General features: G+C 32.3%; 3 protein-coding genes, 1 long non-coding RNA gene, 1 other non-coding gene and 1 pseudogene across 6 annotated transcripts; all 6 read right to left on the bottom strand.

Annotated features, from left to right (window-relative positions):
- Window positions 1-2,459: 2,459 nt before the first annotated feature.
- On the bottom strand, window positions 2,460-3,708 carry LOC108806498 (uncharacterized). 2 transcript variants are annotated; one of them, XR_008945861.1, is made up of 3 exons: window positions 3,558-3,708; window positions 3,065-3,452; window positions 2,460-2,917 (listed from the first exon to the last, which is right to left on the bottom strand). It is a non-coding gene; the product is annotated as an uncharacterized LOC108806498 (long non-coding RNA). The 2 variants fall into 2 exon arrangements; XR_008945860.1 differs by having other exon boundaries at window positions 2,460-3,452.
- Window positions 3,709-5,531: 1,823 nt separating this feature from the next.
- On the bottom strand, window positions 5,532-5,605 carry TRNAV-CAC (transfer RNA valine (anticodon CAC)). Its single transcript has one exon. It is a non-coding gene; the product is annotated as a tRNA-Val (tRNA).
- Window positions 5,606-5,840: 235 nt separating this feature from the next.
- LOC108853342 (ACD11 homolog protein-like) lies at window positions 5,841-6,850 on the bottom strand. The gene has a single exon (XM_018626762.2). It carries the CDS (start codon window positions 6,720-6,722, stop codon window positions 6,000-6,002), a length of 723 nt encoding a protein of 240 aa, XP_018482264.1. The 5' UTR covers window positions 6,723-6,850; the 3' UTR covers window positions 5,841-5,999.
- A 565-nt stretch (window positions 6,851-7,415) lies between these two features.
- LOC108853165 (glutathione hydrolase 1-like) lies at window positions 7,416-9,713 on the bottom strand. The gene is made up of 6 exons (XM_018626617.2): window positions 9,354-9,713; window positions 8,610-9,128; window positions 8,293-8,528; window positions 7,938-8,208; window positions 7,716-7,853; window positions 7,416-7,631 (listed from the first exon to the last, which is right to left on the bottom strand). The coding sequence occupies exons 1-6, from the start codon at window positions 9,675-9,677 to the stop codon at window positions 7,416-7,418; spliced, it is 1,704 nt and encodes a 567-aa protein (XP_018482119.1). The 5' UTR covers window positions 9,678-9,713.
- A 1,000-nt stretch (window positions 9,714-10,713) lies between these two features.
- LOC108849896 (glutathione hydrolase 1-like) lies at window positions 10,714-16,121 on the bottom strand. The gene is made up of 7 exons (XM_057010835.1): window positions 15,795-16,121; window positions 14,783-15,301; window positions 14,468-14,703; window positions 14,118-14,388; window positions 13,895-14,032; window positions 13,787-13,820; window positions 10,714-10,895 (listed from the first exon to the last, which is right to left on the bottom strand). The coding sequence occupies exons 1-7, from the start codon at window positions 16,116-16,118 to the stop codon at window positions 10,714-10,716; spliced, it is 1,704 nt and encodes a 567-aa protein (XP_056866815.1). The 5' UTR covers window positions 16,119-16,121.
- Window positions 10,985-13,312, bottom strand: LOC108849874 (uncharacterized; annotated as a pseudogene).
- Window positions 16,122-19,377: the final 3,256 nt, after the last annotated feature.

Raw genomic sequence — 19,377 nt, 5'->3', positions numbered from 1 at the left:
TATACATATAAATTATGAGATACCTTAAAACATATTAAAAAACAAAACAAATTACATAAATCTATCGTAGGGAATGGTACTCCTCTCTAAATTTAAATTACACAAATCTATCTCATAATCCCCTAGTCTATATTTGAGAAGTGATTTGCCACATGTCTTCTCTACAATCGTTTTCACACAAAAAATTGTGACGTGGCTATTAAGATTGATGACATGTCATATGGTTAAATATGACATGGACAATTATATCTAATACTGATATATATTTTTGGAAATCTTTTAAAATATGGCAATAACTCATATATTACATTTAATATTGATTTATATTTTTGGTAAACTTTGTAGAATATGGTAATAACTCATAAATCATCAGTAAAATAAATAAATTCAAATATGACATTTTGAATTTCGAAATATTATATAATTTTATTTTTATAATTATAAAACTTTTATCATCTAAATTTTCTGAATTAAAAAAATAAAATAAATCGTAATATCATAGTTTCTTTTAGATATCTACAAATTATATAAATATTATTTAGTTTTAGTTTTTGATAACTATACAGTTTTATATGATTTTTAGTAATTTTGTACAAGTTGATTTAATATATTAACCAAATGAAATAGATAATTTTTTATCTAAGATTTTAACTTTATATATACATATACATTCTTAAATATAATTTAAAATAAAAAATATTTTCTCTTAATTTTATGCTTAGTTAATGATATTTATATTAATTATTGGTCAAAATAATAAAATATATAATATTAATAAATTACATTTTAAAATATAAAATTTAACTTTTAAAAATTCATCACTACACATGGTGTATGAAAATACCTTGATTAATAAAATTGATGACATGTCTTATAGATTAATATGAGATGGAAAATTATATTCAATGTTAATTTATATTTTTTGGTAAACTTTTTTAAATATGGTAATAATTCATATATTACATTTATTGTCGATTTATATTTTTGGACTTTTAAAAAATATGGTAATAACTCATAAATCATCATTAAAATAAATATATTCAATTATGGCATTTCAAATTTCAAAATATCATTTAAATTAAAAAGATTTCAAAAATATATACATATTTTTAGAAAATTATAAAAATTAAATCATAAAATCAAATTAAATCGTAAAATCATTAGTTTCTTATATATATCTACAGATTTTATAAATATTGTTTAATTTTAATTTTGACAATTATGCAATTTTACATATTTAATTAAAATAAATAGATAGAAAAATGTACCTAAGATTATAATTTTAAATATATACATGCACATTCTTAAATATAATTCAAGATAACAAAATTGTTTTTATCTTAATTTTAATGTTCAGTTAAATCAAATTTATATTAAAATACTAGGATCGGCCCGGGCTACGCCCGGGGTTTTATATTTTTAATTCTATCTTCAATTTATTTAATTATTACATATATGATATATGTATATTAATATTACTAAAACATAAATCATTACACAAATTTCAAAAATGTAGATTTTTTTTGTCTAAAAAATTGGAATTTTACCACTCAAAATTTGTTATATTTTATTATTGAAAATTATTTATCACTATTTTAAAAGCATATAAATTAATTAAAGTATAGTTTAATCTAAATAATTTATTTCAATTATTTAAATTTATATAAAATAATTACTACATGTACATTTCGTTTATTTTCTTTTGGTTTTATAACCATCAAATTTATAACGTTCAGTTATTATGAAATTTATCTTTCAAATTTTCTTGTTCCACTTGGTCTTACATCTATGTTGATGTATTTGCAAATACTCTCATTTTTAGAATTGGTTGGTGGACAAAATAATTATTAGCAAAGTACAACAAATTAGTATATCATAGTTGTTTTTGGATGTCACATGCTATATCAATCTATTACAAATTCTTCTTGTTTTTATGAATATAATAATATTAACTATTATCATGCATTCACGCTAAGATGATTTTGATACAAAGGTCACCTAGTTGATCTTGATATGTGATTACATCTGTTTTATATCATCAATCTTTCAGTATAATTGCTCTTTCATTCTACTATTCTACTGCCACTGTCAAGACCAGGTCAGATACAAACTTATAAGATTATATAACAACCAAAATAAAAAAAAATCCATGTATCAACCTAAAATCAGAAAAAATAAAATAATTTAACCTCTAACACGGTGTTAGTAACACCATATTAAAAGAATTCACATAAGGTTACATTTGGCTAAAATCTAAGTCATTCACACTCTTCGGCTTGAGGTCGAAGCCTCTTCCACCATGTTTTACGAATTTTTTTTCCTTTTCAAAATAAAATACCATATTAAAAATTTGCTATGATAGCAAAGTTCAATCACCATTCAGATGTTTCTCGGTATATCGAGTGCCATAGACCATTAAAATAATTAAAACAAATGCATTCATATATCAAGATCAAACATAATTAAAAATGAAAATTCATTGATTAATAGTCATAGAATTAGCTGAAATTACAATTTTATGGAGGAGTTTTATTCTTCAACCATCTCTCAAGACGAAACACATACTCAACTTGGCAAAGGAACTCACTGGTTTACATTGTCAGAGCACTTATGATACTGCTAATGGCAGTAATCTACTTCGTGATCTGGTGAAGGAGACATTAAACATGTCTCCGGCGACTCCTCCTATTTTCCTCTGCGTTGTCTTCTCATCCACCACATGCTCAGTCTCCCTTGTCATCCCTCTTTTCTCTTCACCTCGCCATGAACCACCGTCTGATCACGGCGTACCACAATTTCAGCCACTGCATCCGTAGTTGTTATTCCTGAAACTGCGACCAAAGCTCCTCCTACTTATCACTAATACCATTTACAGATTCAAACTCTGCTTGTAAAGACTTTGGCTTTAAATCATCATCTGCATTTGTTTGAGCCACAGTAAGAAACAAAAGGCAGAGGAACTTAACATAAGAAGAAGCAAACATCATATGAATAAGATCAAATCACGTTACTTGTAAATTTCAAAGGAAAAATGTTGGTTTTTTTTTTAAATCGCCGGACCTACCTTGGAGCTAAGGAGAAGCATATCGACGGCCATAACAATTTTTCTTAAAAAAAAGAATCCAGACGAATTGATTGAACGTAACCGCAACAGTTTCTGTTTACTTTTGTCAGCGAGAAGAAATCTCCACCGTACCTGACGTTCCTGATCTCCCAGAACCGTATCAACTTAACGTCAACGGAGGAAGAACATCTACCGGACTTAAAATCGGAGATATAACATTCTAGAGCCATATCACAGAGAATAAGTATAGTAAGAAAAATATAGAGGATGATTTTGGAGAAGAGAAAGCATACCTTTTTATATCCGTAGAAACACCACTTCGCAGAAATTAAAGAAACTCACATTAAAGGCTAAATCATTGATCCACGACGGAGCTGCACCGGCCGGGCTTCAGGTCGGAAAAGAAGACTCTGGTGTTAGCCATCTCGAGAAAATAGAGGATTAATGTAATACTTTGAAAGAGAGGATGAGGTGAAGAGAAGAAACTTCACACCTATATATACTGTAACAGGGGACTTAAGCTCGACGAACCGCATTGAAGACGTCGCGTTGAGGGCTCTGATTAGATGAGAGTTATCACTGTCTTTAAGAAGCCGTTTTTGTGATAAAATCTGGATCAACACTTCAGCGCCGTCGAAAATGGGAGGTTTTTTTCCCTCATGTTTGTCACTAACCGGGCCTATAATAACTAAAAAAGTTACACATAGAAGCCCAAAGATACAATGTGAGCCCAATATGTATTAGATTAAATGAAACGGCAAATATAGCTGCGTTTGGACGCGTGTCGCGACGTCAGAAGAGTAGCTTCCAGCCTGGCGATGACGTGGCACAACAGGAGAGAAGGAACATTTTTTATATATATAGATTGATAAGAAAAAAGAAAATTTATAATATTAATAAGAAATTAAATATAATTTATATTTATCTATTAAAAATATTTTAAAATTCTTTTACTGCATATAGTGCAGGAAAACACCTAGTTTATATGTATAAAAATATGTTTATAGATTAGAACATAGTGTCAATAAGTCACAAGAGCCATCAACAGTCATTGGCGGCGAATCCCATCCAATGGATGTCGAGAAGCCACTTGAACAGAAGATTTCTGTTGGAGGTGGAGATGACAGCGATGCTGCTCATGCAGATATGACCAAAGGAAATAATATCATCGATAATGCAGGCAACTCAAAAAAGTTGAATTTAGAAGTTCTGCGTGATGAGTCGTCTATGCAGGAGGATGGCCTGAGACAAAGCAAACTGAACCACTTACAGCTCGTGAGGTGGAGGATAAGTGTGAGAACAATGAAATGCCTTCTGGGAAAGCGGAAGCCCCTGAAAACAAAAGCCATCCACTGGTGGCTTGTGACAAAAGTAAGCTTCCTATTAATGGTAAGGCTTTCTCACTTTCCACTTTTTTTATTACTTACATAGTTTGCTGTTCAAGAGCTTTTGGGTATAACCGGAAACGTCACTAGTTTCTGGATGGACACCATTATGACCCACTGCTATGTATCAGTAAGACCTCTTCTTCAGTCCTTTTGGTTTGCAAAAAAAGTGTTGATCTCAGTTGTCTGAATAATGAATTGTTGGTGTGATGTGAATGCAGTATGCTTCAGTTGAAGAAGCAGCAGCAACAAGAGAAGCAATGTATAATCTCCAATGGCCACCTAACGGAGGCCGCCTTCTCACAGCTGAACTGGAAGCTCCTCAGCCACAACTCAGTCTCCAACTGCTTTGCCACCACCACCGCCTTTGGCCAAAGCACCTCCAGTGATAGAACGTGTGGCTCTGCCTCCACCTCTTCCTCTAGTCCCTGAGGAACAAGAGCCTCCTCTTGATGATCTTTTCAAGAAGACAAAAGCAATCCCCAGGATCTATTACTTGCCCTTGTCAGAGGGCCAAGCTGCAGCTAAACTTGCATCTAATAACAAGTGATCTTTGTTGCCTTCTTGGTGAATTTCATGTGGTAGCAGAGCTCTTAGGAATTTAGTTCAGTGCCGGATAAAAGTTGAGGACATTCTTGAGTTTGGTTTTGATTTTTCTAATGTTAGAACGCAGGACAAGACTCTTTGTATGTTTTTACTAGACTTTGGTACCTTCGATGACGAACAGAGTTTCTTGGAGCTTGGTATGCTGAACCTCTCTTCTCTGCATTTCTTTTTTTTTCTTTTTAATGGAGCTTTGAACAATTGTAGGTTTATAAGAGGAATGTTTCACGCGTATTATTCAGAGAGTGAGACTATGCATAAACTTTTTTACAAATTATAGTGTAGTTTGATGTCATTACAGACTTAAACCATCGCGAGTAAACGGATTAAACTATGGTGGGAAGTGGATTCTTCCACAGTGGGTATCTACTGAACCTAGTGGACATGCTCTAAAATCAGTTATTCGGATGGATAATGTAACCAGCAGCAACTAAATGATAATAGGGACCTTTCCTTACTTTAATAAAAAAATAGAAAAATGTCTGAGCCCGGGTTCGAACCGGGGACCTCTAGTGTGTGAGACTAGCGTGATAACCGACTACACCACCCAGACTTTGTTGCCAATTAATTATCATTAGCAAGATATAATTCAAGTGAACACCTTTAATTTAGACTACGTGAGTCTTTGTAGTGTATAACATAATAACTGACCAAAACCGAAAAAGTAACATTGATACAAAAACCCAAAGAAAGTTTTGTCAATACCAAACGGCAAATGTGCAACTTCATAAATAAACTGGTAGTCAAAAAGCAAAGGAATTGAACTTCAAGTAGACAAAAGGAGTTTTGAAAACGTTTTGATTTGATTAACATGAGTATTACATCAAGTGACAATGACAAACCCTCGTTTTTTTTGGCCTTCAGACAAAAGCTCCATTTTAATTTACAAGGAAAAAGATAAAAGAAAATATTAATAGTAATATTAGTAATTTACAAGGACAACGTTGTTACCAGTCGAGTTTAATGTTCCTTTCAATGTAAAGTTTGTCAATATACTCTATGATGGGTCGTGACGCTTCCATGTACCTCCTCATGTTCTTCTCAACAGATTGTTCAGTCTCATTGAGCCGTAACAGAAGCTGATCCCTCGTTGGAAGCGTATACATTCCCGCGTAAACCGCGGTTCTAACAGCCCATGTATGAAACGGTGCGCATACTTCCGTGTAAGCTGTTGTCGCAGCGTCTTTCAAAGAGTACTCATCTGTCATCAAGAACTTCTCGAAAATTGCTCGGATTAGGTCTAACCCTAGTCTCACGCGTCTTAGGTTACGCGAACGACTACCTGGTGTTTTCACCGTATCTTTCTCCACGTCTAGGTCCAAAATATTTTGTAACGTGTCCAATGTTTTCGAAGCTTCAACCAAATCGTTAACTTTGGAGATGTACTCCATCTCAGCGAATTTGAAGGCGAATCCGAGGCAGCTGAAGAGGACAGAGACATGAGTACACGCATTGCAGAAAGCATCAAGCTTAAGTCCGTCTTCTTCGGTGGTTATGTCCGGTTTCAGCTGATCAGCTAGATTTTCGAACGCCTCGGTGATAATAGACAAAGGGGTGTTGACTCTGGCTGGTATCTTGTTGCACACGGCATCGTTCGTGACTCTGGCTGGTGTTTTGTTACACACGGCATCCTCGAACGTGTCGTCTTCCTCCTCTTCTTCCTCCTCCATTACCTTTTTGCTCTCCTCTTCCTTTTTATATAGCTTCGCCACGGTTGCTGATATTTAGAAAAACTTTCTTGATGATCGTGATGGTTTGCTTACGAGAAATGAGTGCGATTATGTTTTAAGACGTGACTTTTCGCAATACTTACGGGTTCACCAATCAAATCAAGGTGAGAAACATTGTTTATAATGGAACATTTTACTATGTAAAGAATGGCTATAAATGCTTGCTAGCTATTTTGGTGAGAGAAAGAGGATATATGGTCTACATGATCTAAGTAAAATTTTATAAATTAACATTTGGATTAATGTTATACTTGGCAAATAATAGCTATAAATGCTTGCTAGCTATTTGTCTCTTCTTTACGTCAAACGGCTATTATATTATGTGATTCTTTTTTAAAACTATATGGTTTCATATGATATATTTTAAGCAAATTCTTATGCAAGTATGTGATCCTATGTAAGATTCTAGTGTTAGATGATTTAAATAATTAATTGATTAATCTCTATTTTTCTTATTCTATCAAATATAGGGCTTCCACTAACCCATGAGCATAAGTTAGTAATTAAATTTAATAAAAAGTTAGTAATTTAGTTGTCGATCAATATTATTTATTTAAAGATTTAAGGTTTGTAACCATTACAAGTTCGATGATATATAATATTATTGGAATCAAATTTATCAATTATCAAGTCTCAATATCCTGAAGGGAACCCTCCTTTTCTTGGATCACTCACAGCCACAAGCTTCCCATCGGATTCTTGAACTACGAACTGAGAAATCATCCCACCAGCAATCGGCGTTACGACATGACCTTTCTTCTCCAACACACGTCTTGTCTCTTTAGGAATCTCGAAATGATCATCGTAAACAGTAGTCCAGTTCTCATACAAAACTCTGTTTGGTATCAACTGCAGAAAAAAATCACAATAACAATTTTTTAGTTATGAACAAAAAATAACAAGAAAGTTTCTACAAAGGGAATAAAAACTAACCTGGTGGTAGATTCTTGGAGCCAAGACTGAAGAGAGAGGATCCATTTTGAGGAAGAAATGATTCAAGAAAACTTCCGTTGTTCCAGCGATGATAAATATTCCTCCGCTTGCACCCACCGCGGCTTTAACTTTACCGTCCTGCATGCGTAAACCAGGGCACAAAAAACTAAAACCCTAATTCAAATTTTCGTGTGTCACAAGTAACATGCCTTTTTTTCTAACCTTAAGTACAATGGTGGGAGCCATTGAGGACAAAGGCCGTTTCCCTGGACGGATGAAGTTAGCCGGTGCTGGTGGCGGCACATTGTGGTCACCGACAGACTTCATGGGGATCGAGAAATCATCCATTTCGTTGTTCAGAACGATTCCGGTGCTCGGAGACAGCATTAGTGCCCCAAAGAAATAGTTTACTGTATTGGTCATCGAAACAGCATTTCCATCCTTGTCTATTATCGACAAATGGCTCGTCCCGTGATCCTGAAGCTCATTCCACCTACGTATTGGGGGAGAAGGAAGATGGATCAATCAATAAATAAATAAATAAAGAATGTGGATTTAATAGTATTCAAAAACTTACTTGGCGCCATAATGTTTGGGCTTAAAGGTTCTCTCATCGCTAATCTTTTTCTTTAAGTCTTGTGCAAACTTTGGAGACAACATATCCGAAACAACCTTAGTAACATCGACGAAATCCGGATCCCCAAGGTTCATTCTAATTGCAAATGCGTGTTTCAGAGCCTCGACTAATCGATGAACACCGAGAGGGCCCGAAACACCCGATGGAATCCCATATTGTGAAAGAATATTCAAAACCTGCAACACAAGAAACCCCCAAAAAGTAAACCTAAATTTTGTGAAATGTGAAAATTTTGCAAAAAAAAAAACTCTACTTACAAGCACCACAGCAAGGCCACCAGAGGAAGGAGGAGGCATACCGAGTAATCGGTATCCAAGAATATCAGTAGATAATGTTTTTTTAACTTTAACTCTATAACTTTGTAGATCTTTCAAAGTTATTATCCCTCCAGACTTTTGTATATCACTCACCAAATTATCACCAACCGTACCATTGTAAAACGCTTTTGGACCATATTTACCGATTTGTTTCAGTGTAAAAGCCAATTTTGAATTACGGATAATAGTCCCTGGCTTTTTGAGCTCCCCATTTGAAGCAAATAGCTCAGACAGACCTTTGTCTGCTAAGATATCATCTCTAGTCCCGTTCATCTGCATGTAGAGATACTTTGAAATCTTGAATCCTTTAGCTGCCAGTTTCCTTGCGGGACTAACTAATTTCTTCCACGCCAGTTTCCCGTGTTGTGTCCAAGCCGTGAATAAACCCGCGACTTCCCCAGGAACGGCTATTGATAAGGCTCCTTTCTTCTTTAGGTCTTGATCACCATCATACATATTCTACATCAAGAACAAGAACGTGAAGGGAGAATGTTAGCAATGCTATTTAATTTCATGATCGCTTTCGATAATTATTTTATTTTAAAACGAATATTTTTTGGTAAAAGTGTAAACAATTAAAATTTTTAAAAAATTAAAAAAACTCAATTTTTTTTTCTCTTTCAATTTAAAACGCATATTTCGTTCAGAGCAAAAGTATATGCATTTGTTACTAAACGATGTTACCTCAGTGGCGCGTAGAGGAGCAACCTCTCTAGAATCATAAGCAACTTCCTTCCCTTCACTTGTCTTAACCACTGCAAACGATCCACCGCCTATACCGCTAGATCCTGGACTCACAACGCCCAAACAAAGAGCAGCAGCGACCGATGCATCAATAGCGTTTCCTCCTTTTCGAAGAACTTTCATCCCGATTTCAGAACACCGTCCATCGTCCGTTGCAACCGCCCCATGATACACAACAATACTTTGCTGTCTTTTATGAGCCGCAGCGTTTTTCAAAAACGCGATTAGGAGAAGCACGATCTTTGCTGTTCGCATTAGAGTCATTGCTACGATCAATGTAGAATCAAACCAGAGACAACGTATTATGATATCAATTTCATCACTAAAGGCTTGTTAGTAGCAAACAGTCCATTTTCACAAAATTAAAGAACTCGATAAATGAAACAACTAATTGTTGAATAATCATTGGAGATTTATCTTTGTGTGAATTAGAAAAACAAAATAACTTACACTTCATCTTTATTTCGCTTTCTGAAAATGTATCGTCCTTACGTCCTTTGTAAAAAGAGATTGTTCAGACGAGTATTAATAAGAGTAAGTGGTCAAAGCCTCATCATTTGATTATGAACTATCTCTTGGAAGGTATATAAATATTAACATCTTCTAAGAAAAGGTAGAAAAATTATGAATATATAAATTATTTTCCGAATAGTTAATTCTTATGACTAGTTTTTCTTCTTCTTTTTGTCAATGTTTTAAATGTTTTTAGACTACATTAATTTATTTTAGACTACATCAATGTTTTAAATGTTTTTACCATACATATAGAGTTGAACATATAGCACAAGGTTATTAAATTATTGATTTAAATATTATTTTTTATGAATGAGGAAAATAAATGATGCCAATTATGATTGTTAAAAGATAAATGAATAAAATCTAGAGAAATGATTAAAATAGTTTTTATTGAAGGGTTCAAATACACATATATCGCTGGTTAATTAATCTAGTATATGATTTATTTCTATTGGAAGGAGTGGGTTTAGAATTTGGTACCTAGAGTTTAGAATTTAAGATTTATGATGTAAAATTTTAAGTAATAATATTATAAGTATTTCAAATATATATATATATGTCAAATGTATTATTTATTAATGTTATCTTAATCTTTTTGTCCTTTAATAAAAGTTATTTTGATCATTTTTCTGTGAGCTATTTTGGTCATATTTTTTTCTTTTAGAGTTTTTAGGAGATTGCCATAAATAGAGCTCTGGATTAATATTATTGGAAGAAAAATGCTAATATTTCACTTCGATTCAATAATACAAAACAAGGAGAAAAAAAAATCAAATCCACAAGCTCAATATCCTGAAGGGAACCCTCCTTTTCTTGGATCACTTACAGCCACAAGCTTCCCATCAGATTCTTGAACTATGAACTGAGAAATCGTCCCTCCAGCAAACGGCGTTAGGGCATGACCTTTCTTCTCCAACACACGTCTTGTCTCTTTAGGTATCTCGAAATGATCATTGTAAGCCGTCGCAGTGGCGGATCCAGGAATTTTTTTAACCTGTGTCAATATATAACTGAAAATATAACTATTTTAAAAGTTTCATAAAATATAAAAAGTTCTACAAAACAATCCTACGATCTTTCATATTCTGAAACCTTTTCATCACAGTTTCATTTGTGATTTTTCCAAATACATCTTTTTCGATAAAACAAATCAAACAATCATTCAAAAACTGATCTCCAATCCGATTTCGTCGATCTGTCTTCACGATCTTCATGGCTGAAAAACTTCTCTCCACAGTTGCAGTAGCAACAGGCAAAATCAATATCAACTTCAGCAGTCTATAAACCAAAGGAAATGACAAATGCTTTCGGGTTTCCACCAAAGTACGAGCAAGTTCTCCAAGATCTTCTAAATGAATAAATCTGTCGTCACTTCGAATATTATCAATATAGGTATCTAACTGCTGTTCAAGAGATAGGCATTCTCCAGGGCTAAAGTCATATGGATAGAATGTAGCTAACCTCATCAATCTTGAATTGTTAAACTGAGAGAACAAGTCAATGGGAGATAAAGAAGCAGCACAAATAAGCAGTTCAGTGTTCACCTCGTTAAATCGATCATTAAATTCTTGAAGTTGCAGATCCAAAATTGCATATAAGCAATTGACTTTATAGTGATGTCCATTTGTGACTCCTGTTTTTCTCCTTGGATTCTTTGAGTCAATGAAAACCTCCTCCATGTCAAGCTCTTCAATATTATACTTCTTACAGAAAGAAAAAATCTTAATCATAAGAGAACTCCATCCATCATCTCTAAATGTCTGCAGTTGCTTTCTAGTTGATTTCACCAAAGACATTGCATTCAAGATATCTTGATCTCTGTTTTGCAGGGACAAGGACAAACTATTTGTGACTCCTAAAAGATGCACCATTACTTGCAAATAGAACACAAAATCAAAGCTATTGACGTATCTTAGGAGACCATATGCTTGACGCCTTTTCGAGTCATCTTGACCATCTTTCTCAACACATTTAAGAACCGTAACGATGGAAGAGAAACACTCAACCACACGCAGTAAAGTTCTATAGTGAGAACCCCAACGAGTCATCCCTGGTCTCTGAACAGAAACATCTTGGTTTAACCCTTTTCCGGTCTTACGTTCACCATCATCAACTTCTTTCTCAATCGTTTCTTTGTGACTTTCTCGGAACGCATCTTTCCTTTTGCACGAAGCTCCCACCACATTCAACAGCAGAGAAATCATATCAAAAAAATCTCCAACATCAAAATGTTTTTTCGCAACTGCCACAACAACCAATTGAAGCTGATGAGCAAAGCAATGAACATAATATGCTGATGTGTTTTCCTTTGAGATTAGTGACCTTAACCCATTGAATTCACCCTTCATGTTACTTGCCCCATCATAACCTTGTCCTCTCACTTTTGTAATGCTTAATCCATGCTTAGCAAACAAAGAATCAATAGCAGATTTCAAAGTCAATGAAGATGTATCACTTACATGAGTAAGACTTATGAATCTCTCTTTGACTATTCCATTTTTGTCCACAAAACGAAATACTACTGCCATTTGTTCTTTATAAGAAGCATCAGCAGACTCATCCACCAACAAACCAAATACATCATGATCAATTTCTTCAATAATGCTTTTGACTAGCTCTTCCGCAAAACAATGCACAATATCTTTCTGAATCGTTGGAGAAGTCATCTGATTGTTTCCAGGAGCATTTCCTAAAACAACCTTACTCACAACTTCGTTTTGCTCAGCAGTGTATTTCAAGAGTTCAACAAAGTTACCATTATTAGCTGTTTCGTCTTTTTCTTCATGACCACGAAAAGGTAGCCCTTGTCTCAACAAGAATCTGGAAGCATTAATGGAAGCATTTAACCTGATTCGATACTCATTCTTTGTAATATCATCTTGTTTATGCAAAGCATCCTTTATAGACTGGCCTTCTTTCATCAAGTTTTGACACTTCATTACTGCATTGTTGTGAAAACTGTTAACAGCTCCTACATGTTCTGAAATGTTTTTGGGCTTGTTCCAGCTAGAGAAACCATCGATGGTCCATGCATCATTCCTTCCACCTTTACCAGCATTATCCCTAAACAAGTAGCAACATAGTCAGAAAGCTGCATCTTTCTTCACACTATATTCTAACCAGTTCTGATACTGATCAAACCAAGCAGGATTAAACCGTCTCAATACGCCTCCTTTCAGTGATTGTTTGAAAATATGACCACGGGGTTGACAAGGACCTCTAGTTAAATATTTTCGGATTACCTCGTTTCTTTGATTTGCATGATATTCTGATATTCTTTTCCGATCGGCAGGATCCCAAGGTAGATTATCCAAATCATCTAATTCACTTTGAGATGATGTTGATGGAGTTTTTCTTTTCAAATTTATCAAAAATTTCTCCATGTTCTGCAGATAAAAATAAAAAATAAAATAACTTCTAGTTGGATTTGGATAATTAGAATCAATAAGAATAAACTAAATTATTATTTTAAATAGGTACCTACTAGCTAAGAAGAGATCAGAAAATATTAAACTCACCTGTTGACTTGAAGCTTCGAAGAAGACGACGGCTAGTTGTCAAAGATAGAAAAAAAAAATTCTAACTTAAGGGCTTTAGGTTTGTAAATTGTAAATTATTGAAGTTAAATTTGGTTTTCCTTTTTTTTTAATTGTAGACATACACATAATTAACTTACGTTGGGCTTCAATTAAAATTAATGGACATTATAAAGTTTATCTAGTAATACTGGATTATAATTTATGGGGTGTCAAACTAAATTTAATGGAAAAAATACATAGGCTAAATTTTTTTTCCACAATTAAAGGTGTTGCAGTTGCACCCCCATTCACCTTAATACGTCCGCCACTGAGCCGTCGTCCAGTTCTCATACAAAACTCTGTTTGGTATCAACTGGAAATGACAACACATGAATCAAATTTTAGTTATGGACCCAACAACAAGAAATTTTTGGTAGAAGCAATAACCTGATGGTAGATTCTTGGAGCCACGACAGAAGAAAGAGGATCCATGTTGCGGAAAAAATGATTCAAGAAAACTTCAGTTGTTCCAGCGATTATATACATTCCTCCGCTTGCTCCCACCGCGGCTTTAACTTTGCCATCCTGCGTAAACAAAATGACCCTCAAAGTCTATTAAGTACGAATTTCGTGTGTCACAAGTAATTCTTTTTTTTTGGTTTCTTCAAACCTTGAGTACAATGGTGGGAGTCATGGATGACAAAGGTCGTTTCCCTGGACGGATGAAGTTAGCAGGTGCTGGTGGAGGCACATCTGAGTCATCGAAGGACTTCAACGGGATCGAGAAATCGTCCATTTCGTTGTTCAGAACGATTCCCGTGCTAGGAGACAGTATCAACGCCCCAAAGTAAGCGTTTATTGTACAAGTCATTGAAACACAATTCCTCTCATGATCTATTATCGACAAGTGGCTTGTTCCATGATCTTTGATCTGATTCCACCTAGAAATTAAACATTAATCAATCAAGAATGAAAGAAGAATCTGCAGGGTTTATTATAAATTATTTTTAGAAAACTTACTTGCCACCATAATATTTTGGATCAAAGGTTTTCTTGTCGTTTATCTTCTTTTTCAAGTATTGTGCAAACTTTGGAGACAACATATCCGAAACAACGTTGGTAACATCAACGAAATCTGGATCTCCAAGGTTCATTCTAATTGCAAAAGCATGTTTCAGAGCCTCGACTAATCGATGAACACCGAGAGAGCCTGATACACCTGATGGAACCCCATATTGAGAAAGAATGTTCAAAATCTGCAACACAAGAAACTCCGTTTAAGAACCCTGAATTTGATAAAATGTGAACTTTTCACCAAAAAAAAACTGAACTTACAAGGACCATTGCAGCGCCACCGGATGAAGGAGGAGGCATCCCGAGTAAACGGTATCCAAGAATATCATTAGATAATGGTTCTTTAACCTTAACTCTATAACTTTGTAGATCTTTCAAAGTTATTATCCCTCCAGATTTAAGTATATCTCTCACCAGGTTAACCCCAACCGTTCCATTGTAAAACGCTTTTGGACCATACTTTGCAATTTGACTCAAAGTTAAAGCCATTTTTGGGTTCCGGCAAAGTGTTCCTGGTTTCTTGAGCTCTCCGTTTGAAACAAACAGTTCGGAGAAACCTTTGTCTGCTAGGATATGGTCCCTGGTTGCGTTCATTTGCATATAGAGATACTTTGTAATTTTGAAACCTCTAGCTGCGAGTTCCTTTGCGGGACTAACTAACTGCTTCCAAGGTAGCTTTCCATGATGTTTCCAAGCCGTGAATAGACCAGCAACTTCCCCGGGAACTCCTACTGATAACGCTCCTTTCTTTTTTAGATCAAGATTGCCTCCATACATATTCTACATCAAGAAAAAATACAACCAAGAAATGTCTATGTTTCAAACGTCAAACGCTTTATAACTTAAATTCAAAACGCATATTTGATCAGTGACACTAGTTCATTTTCAATATGAAGATAGAAAAAGGAGCTGTCTATTAGTCTAAGACTCCTAAACAGTTAGGAAAACGCTATCCAAGCTCAGTTCACAATGTTTCTTTAGGCTATTTAAACCGTTTTATTAAAATATATAGGAACGCCATTAAAGCTAAAGATAGCGTTAAAAACACTTCTTTAAAAGGAAGATATAAGTTGAAAATAAATAAAAAAAACACTTGTTGAATAGCATAAAAACGTTACGAAGATCTACTTAAGCTCAAGATCGTGTTCAATGTTCTTATTTAGAAGAAAATATATTAAAATCGCTATTTGAAACTACTGTATATGATATTAAAATGTTAAATGTTAATGAAGAAATGCTTATTTCAAAACGCATATTGTTAAAACAACGTTACCTCAGTGGCACGGAGAGGAGCAGTTTCTCTAGAATCATAAGCCACTTCCTTCCCACCAGCCATCTTAACCACTATAAATGCTCCACCGCCTATACCGCTAGACGCTGGACTCACAACGCCCAAACAGAGAGCAGCGGCCACAGACGCATCAATAGCGTTTCCTCCTTGACGAAGAATTTCCATTCCTATTTTAGAACACCGTCCATCGTCTGTAGCAACCGCACCATGACACTTTACAATACTGTGCGGTCTGTCCTTAGCCGCAGCACTTTGCAGAAACGCGATAATGAGAATAGCGATCGTCCCTGCTCGAACGAGCCACATTTCTACCACTGATGAAGAATCCAAAGAAAAAAAGATTAATCACAGTGGAGACAAATTAAAATATAGATGATCTTAGATTCGTTTACACAGAGAGATATTAAAGATGAAATGAACTTTTTGTATTCAATACGTAATATGCTATACTTATAACAACTTGCTATTATCCCAACAGCCCCTAGTAGTTTTACATTGATTTTGACCAATGTTTTACCTTCCCCATAAATAGGAAATTAAATTAGTCAAATTACTGAAAACGTTGAATACCCTTTGTGGAAGATTTTTTTCTTCTTACATTTAGAGCATCTTTAATACTCCCTCTGTTTGATAATAAGTGTCACTCTAAACTTATTTTCTTGTTACATAAAAATTGTCACTTTACAATTCCAATGTAAATTATATTAACTTTCAGCTGAAAATTAATTGCAAACTGCATTGATTTTATAAATAATTTTATTTATCTAAAATACTATTGATCAAAGAGGTATAATTAATTACAATTTACATATATTTCAACAACTTTCTTAATCTGTGTGAAAAATGTCACAACGACACTCTTTAAGAAACGGAGGGAGTATATATCTTTATATTTTTTCTTAAACTAATTATACCAGTAGTTTACTCCAATATGCTCTTTCCGTTTCAAAATAATGTATGTTTTAGAGTTTTCACACATATTAAGAAAATATGTAAATTATTGATCATAAATACATTATTTCCGTTATTAAATATCATATTTTTTTAACCAATTAAAATTCAGTAAACATAATTAATGTTTTCGAAGCTTACAATTGATCATATACATGAATTGAAATTGTAAAATATGTATTTTTAGAAACATTTTTTTTTTAAAACATAGATCATTTTGAAACAGAAGGAGTATACTATATAATATAATTCTTCTATTTATAAGGGAAAATATAGAAAAATATTATTTTGTCTCTATTTTCTATATATTTTCTTAAAAATACATATTTTTCTTTCACAGAGACTTAAATTGGAACAAATCCATCTATATAGTAGATGTTTTTTTAATATATAAAGATGTATATATAGGTAGACTGAAGATGGGTTTTAGATTCATTTTAAAAAAAAATAATACTGAAAACGTTTAGTTAATAACCAAAAAAACTTTATACTTATTACGTTTGATTCCCAAGAAGAAGAAAACTTAACATTCGGTTGACTACTGAATTAATCAGTCTAAAAATATATTCCCTCCATTTCAAGGATACATATTCGAGAGAAAAAAATTGTTTTAAACTGATATATTTTTAATAATTTCAATGCAATTTTTGTCAACTAATAATTAAAAATTGTGAAGTTAAAAAATATTAATTGAATTTTGTAAAGTTTTATTGGTTTAAAAATATAGACAATATAAAATTACAGAAATTACGTATTTATTACTAAGTTTTAGTGTGTTTTATTAAAAATTGTGAAAATTTTGAATCCCCTATATATTAATTGAGAAACATTTGAAAAATTGTAACCTCAATTTTGTAATAATTAAAAAAGACCCCAATGCTTAGGTGTCACTCAATTAGATAGTCAATTATACATTCAATTGAAAAATAAGTAGGTCCACATTCGATTTTTATATGTTGCTAGATACATTCGTTGGTCAAACTATATGATATGGTGATATGATATGATATTTATAATAGAAGCATTTATGATTGTTCCGCTATATATAATTAATATTTTATTTTATTTCCTTAAATAAAACCTACGGAATTACCATAATGACTAATATATATATATATATGACAATTAATGTTTCTAATAATAAAGATTTGATAACAATTTATATCTCCTCCATTATTTTTTGTTTCATTTTATATTATTAAAATAAATTAAATAATCGAATTAGCTATAAATTATTAAAATTTAGATTTTTTCGTATATGTTATATTTTGAATTTAAAAAAATGACAATAAATGACTAAAACTATTAAAATTATTATGTTAAAATTTAATGACCTATGGTTTAACACTTTTATTATAAAAAGATACACATGATTTTTAACCCACATTAGATTTTTATGTCGCTAGATACATTCGATTTTTATATGTCGCTATATACATTCTTTGGTCAAACTATATGATATGATATGATATTTACGATAGAAACATTTATGATTGTTCCGCTAGATATAATTACTATTTTATTTTCTTTCCTTAAATAAAATCTACGAAATTACCATAAATGACTAATATATATATGACAATTAATGTATCTAATAATATATATTTGATAACAATTTATATCTCCTCCATCATTTTTTGTTTAATTTTATATTATTAAAATAAATTAAACAATCGAATTAGCTATAAAATTAAAATTTATATATTTCGTATATGTTATATTTTGAATTTTAAAAATGACAATAAATGACTAAAACTATTAAACTATTATGTTAAAAATTAATGATCAATGGTTTAACAATTTTATTATAAAAAGATACACATGATTTTGAAACCATATGAGTAAAAAGTATCATTTAATAATAAAACAAATAAATATATAGATTAAACTATATACCATATAAGATTACATAAATATTTTAATTTCAAAACTTTCAATGAGTTTTCAAGAACATTTATAAATTATAAACTTATTAAATTTTTCACATTGAAAATTTTGTTATCAATGATTTAAATATTTTGTTATAAAACGATATAAATGATCATAGAACCGTATGATTGTGAAGTTTCATTTAATAAATAACTATATAAAATATAATATATAAAATATATTATTCTTAGAAAAGTAAATTGGTCCATCTTAACTTATATTACACTTTTTATTAAACTAACTATCGAATTGATAAATAATGTACAAAAACAATATCGCACTTTCCTTAACTAAAAGCTATGAAATTACCTAATATAATTAACGTATATATGAAAATTAATTATTATGAATATTTGATAGCAATTTTTGTATCTTAGTTTTTATTTTATTTTATATTATTAAAAGATATTAAAATCACATTAACTATATAATAAAAACATTTAGATTTTTTCTTATATGTTATTTTTTGAATTTTTCAAAACGTTTATAAATTATTAGAAATTTGAATATATCACTTTGAAAATTGTATGATCAATAGCTTAATTTGTTTGTTATAATAAGATACAAATAATTATAAAATTGTATTAACATGAATTTTTATTTTACAAATAGATTAATTTGTTATATATATATATATATATATTGGATGCATCAATTTTATTCGTTCAGTTGAAAGCTTTCAAAA

The sequence above is a fragment of the Raphanus sativus genome, chromosome 5, assembly GCF_000801105.2.
Source record: "Raphanus sativus cultivar WK10039 chromosome 5, ASM80110v3, whole genome shotgun sequence".
Lineage (NCBI taxonomy): Eukaryota > Viridiplantae > Streptophyta > Magnoliopsida > Brassicales > Brassicaceae > Raphanus > Raphanus sativus.
Note: the sequence above shows the minus strand (reverse complement) of the source record. Positions and strands in the feature narration are given on the sequence as shown.

Excerpts from the sequence above, each read along its gene's own strand:
- LOC108853342 (XM_018626762.2), bottom strand. The coding sequence starts at position 6,722 with ATGGAGGAGGAAGAAGAGGAGGAAGACGACACGTTCGAGGATGCCGTG.
- LOC108853165 (XM_018626617.2), bottom strand. The coding sequence starts at position 9,677 with ATGACTCTAATGCGAACAGCAAAGATCGTGCTTCTCCTAATCGCGTTT. Across the intron at positions 9,129-9,353 it reads CTCCTCTACGCGCCACTGAG|AATATGTATGATGGTGATCA; the intron begins GTAACATCGTTT and ends TTCTTGATGTAG. Across the intron at positions 7,632-7,715 it reads CTCCAAGAATCTACCACCAG|TTGATACCAAACAGAGTTTT; the intron begins GTTAGTTTTTAT and ends TTTTTTCTGCAG.
- LOC108849896 (XM_057010835.1), bottom strand. The coding sequence starts at position 16,118 with ATGTGGCTCGTTCGAGCAGGGACGATCGCTATTCTCATTATCGCGTTT. Across the intron at positions 15,302-15,794 it reads CTCCTCTCCGTGCCACTGAG|AATATGTATGGAGGCAATCT; the intron begins GTAACGTTGTTT and ends TTCTTGATGTAG. Across the intron at positions 14,389-14,467 it reads CCAAAATATTATGGTGGCAA|GTGGAATCAGATCAAAGATC; the intron begins GTAAGTTTTCTA and ends TTTAATTTCTAG.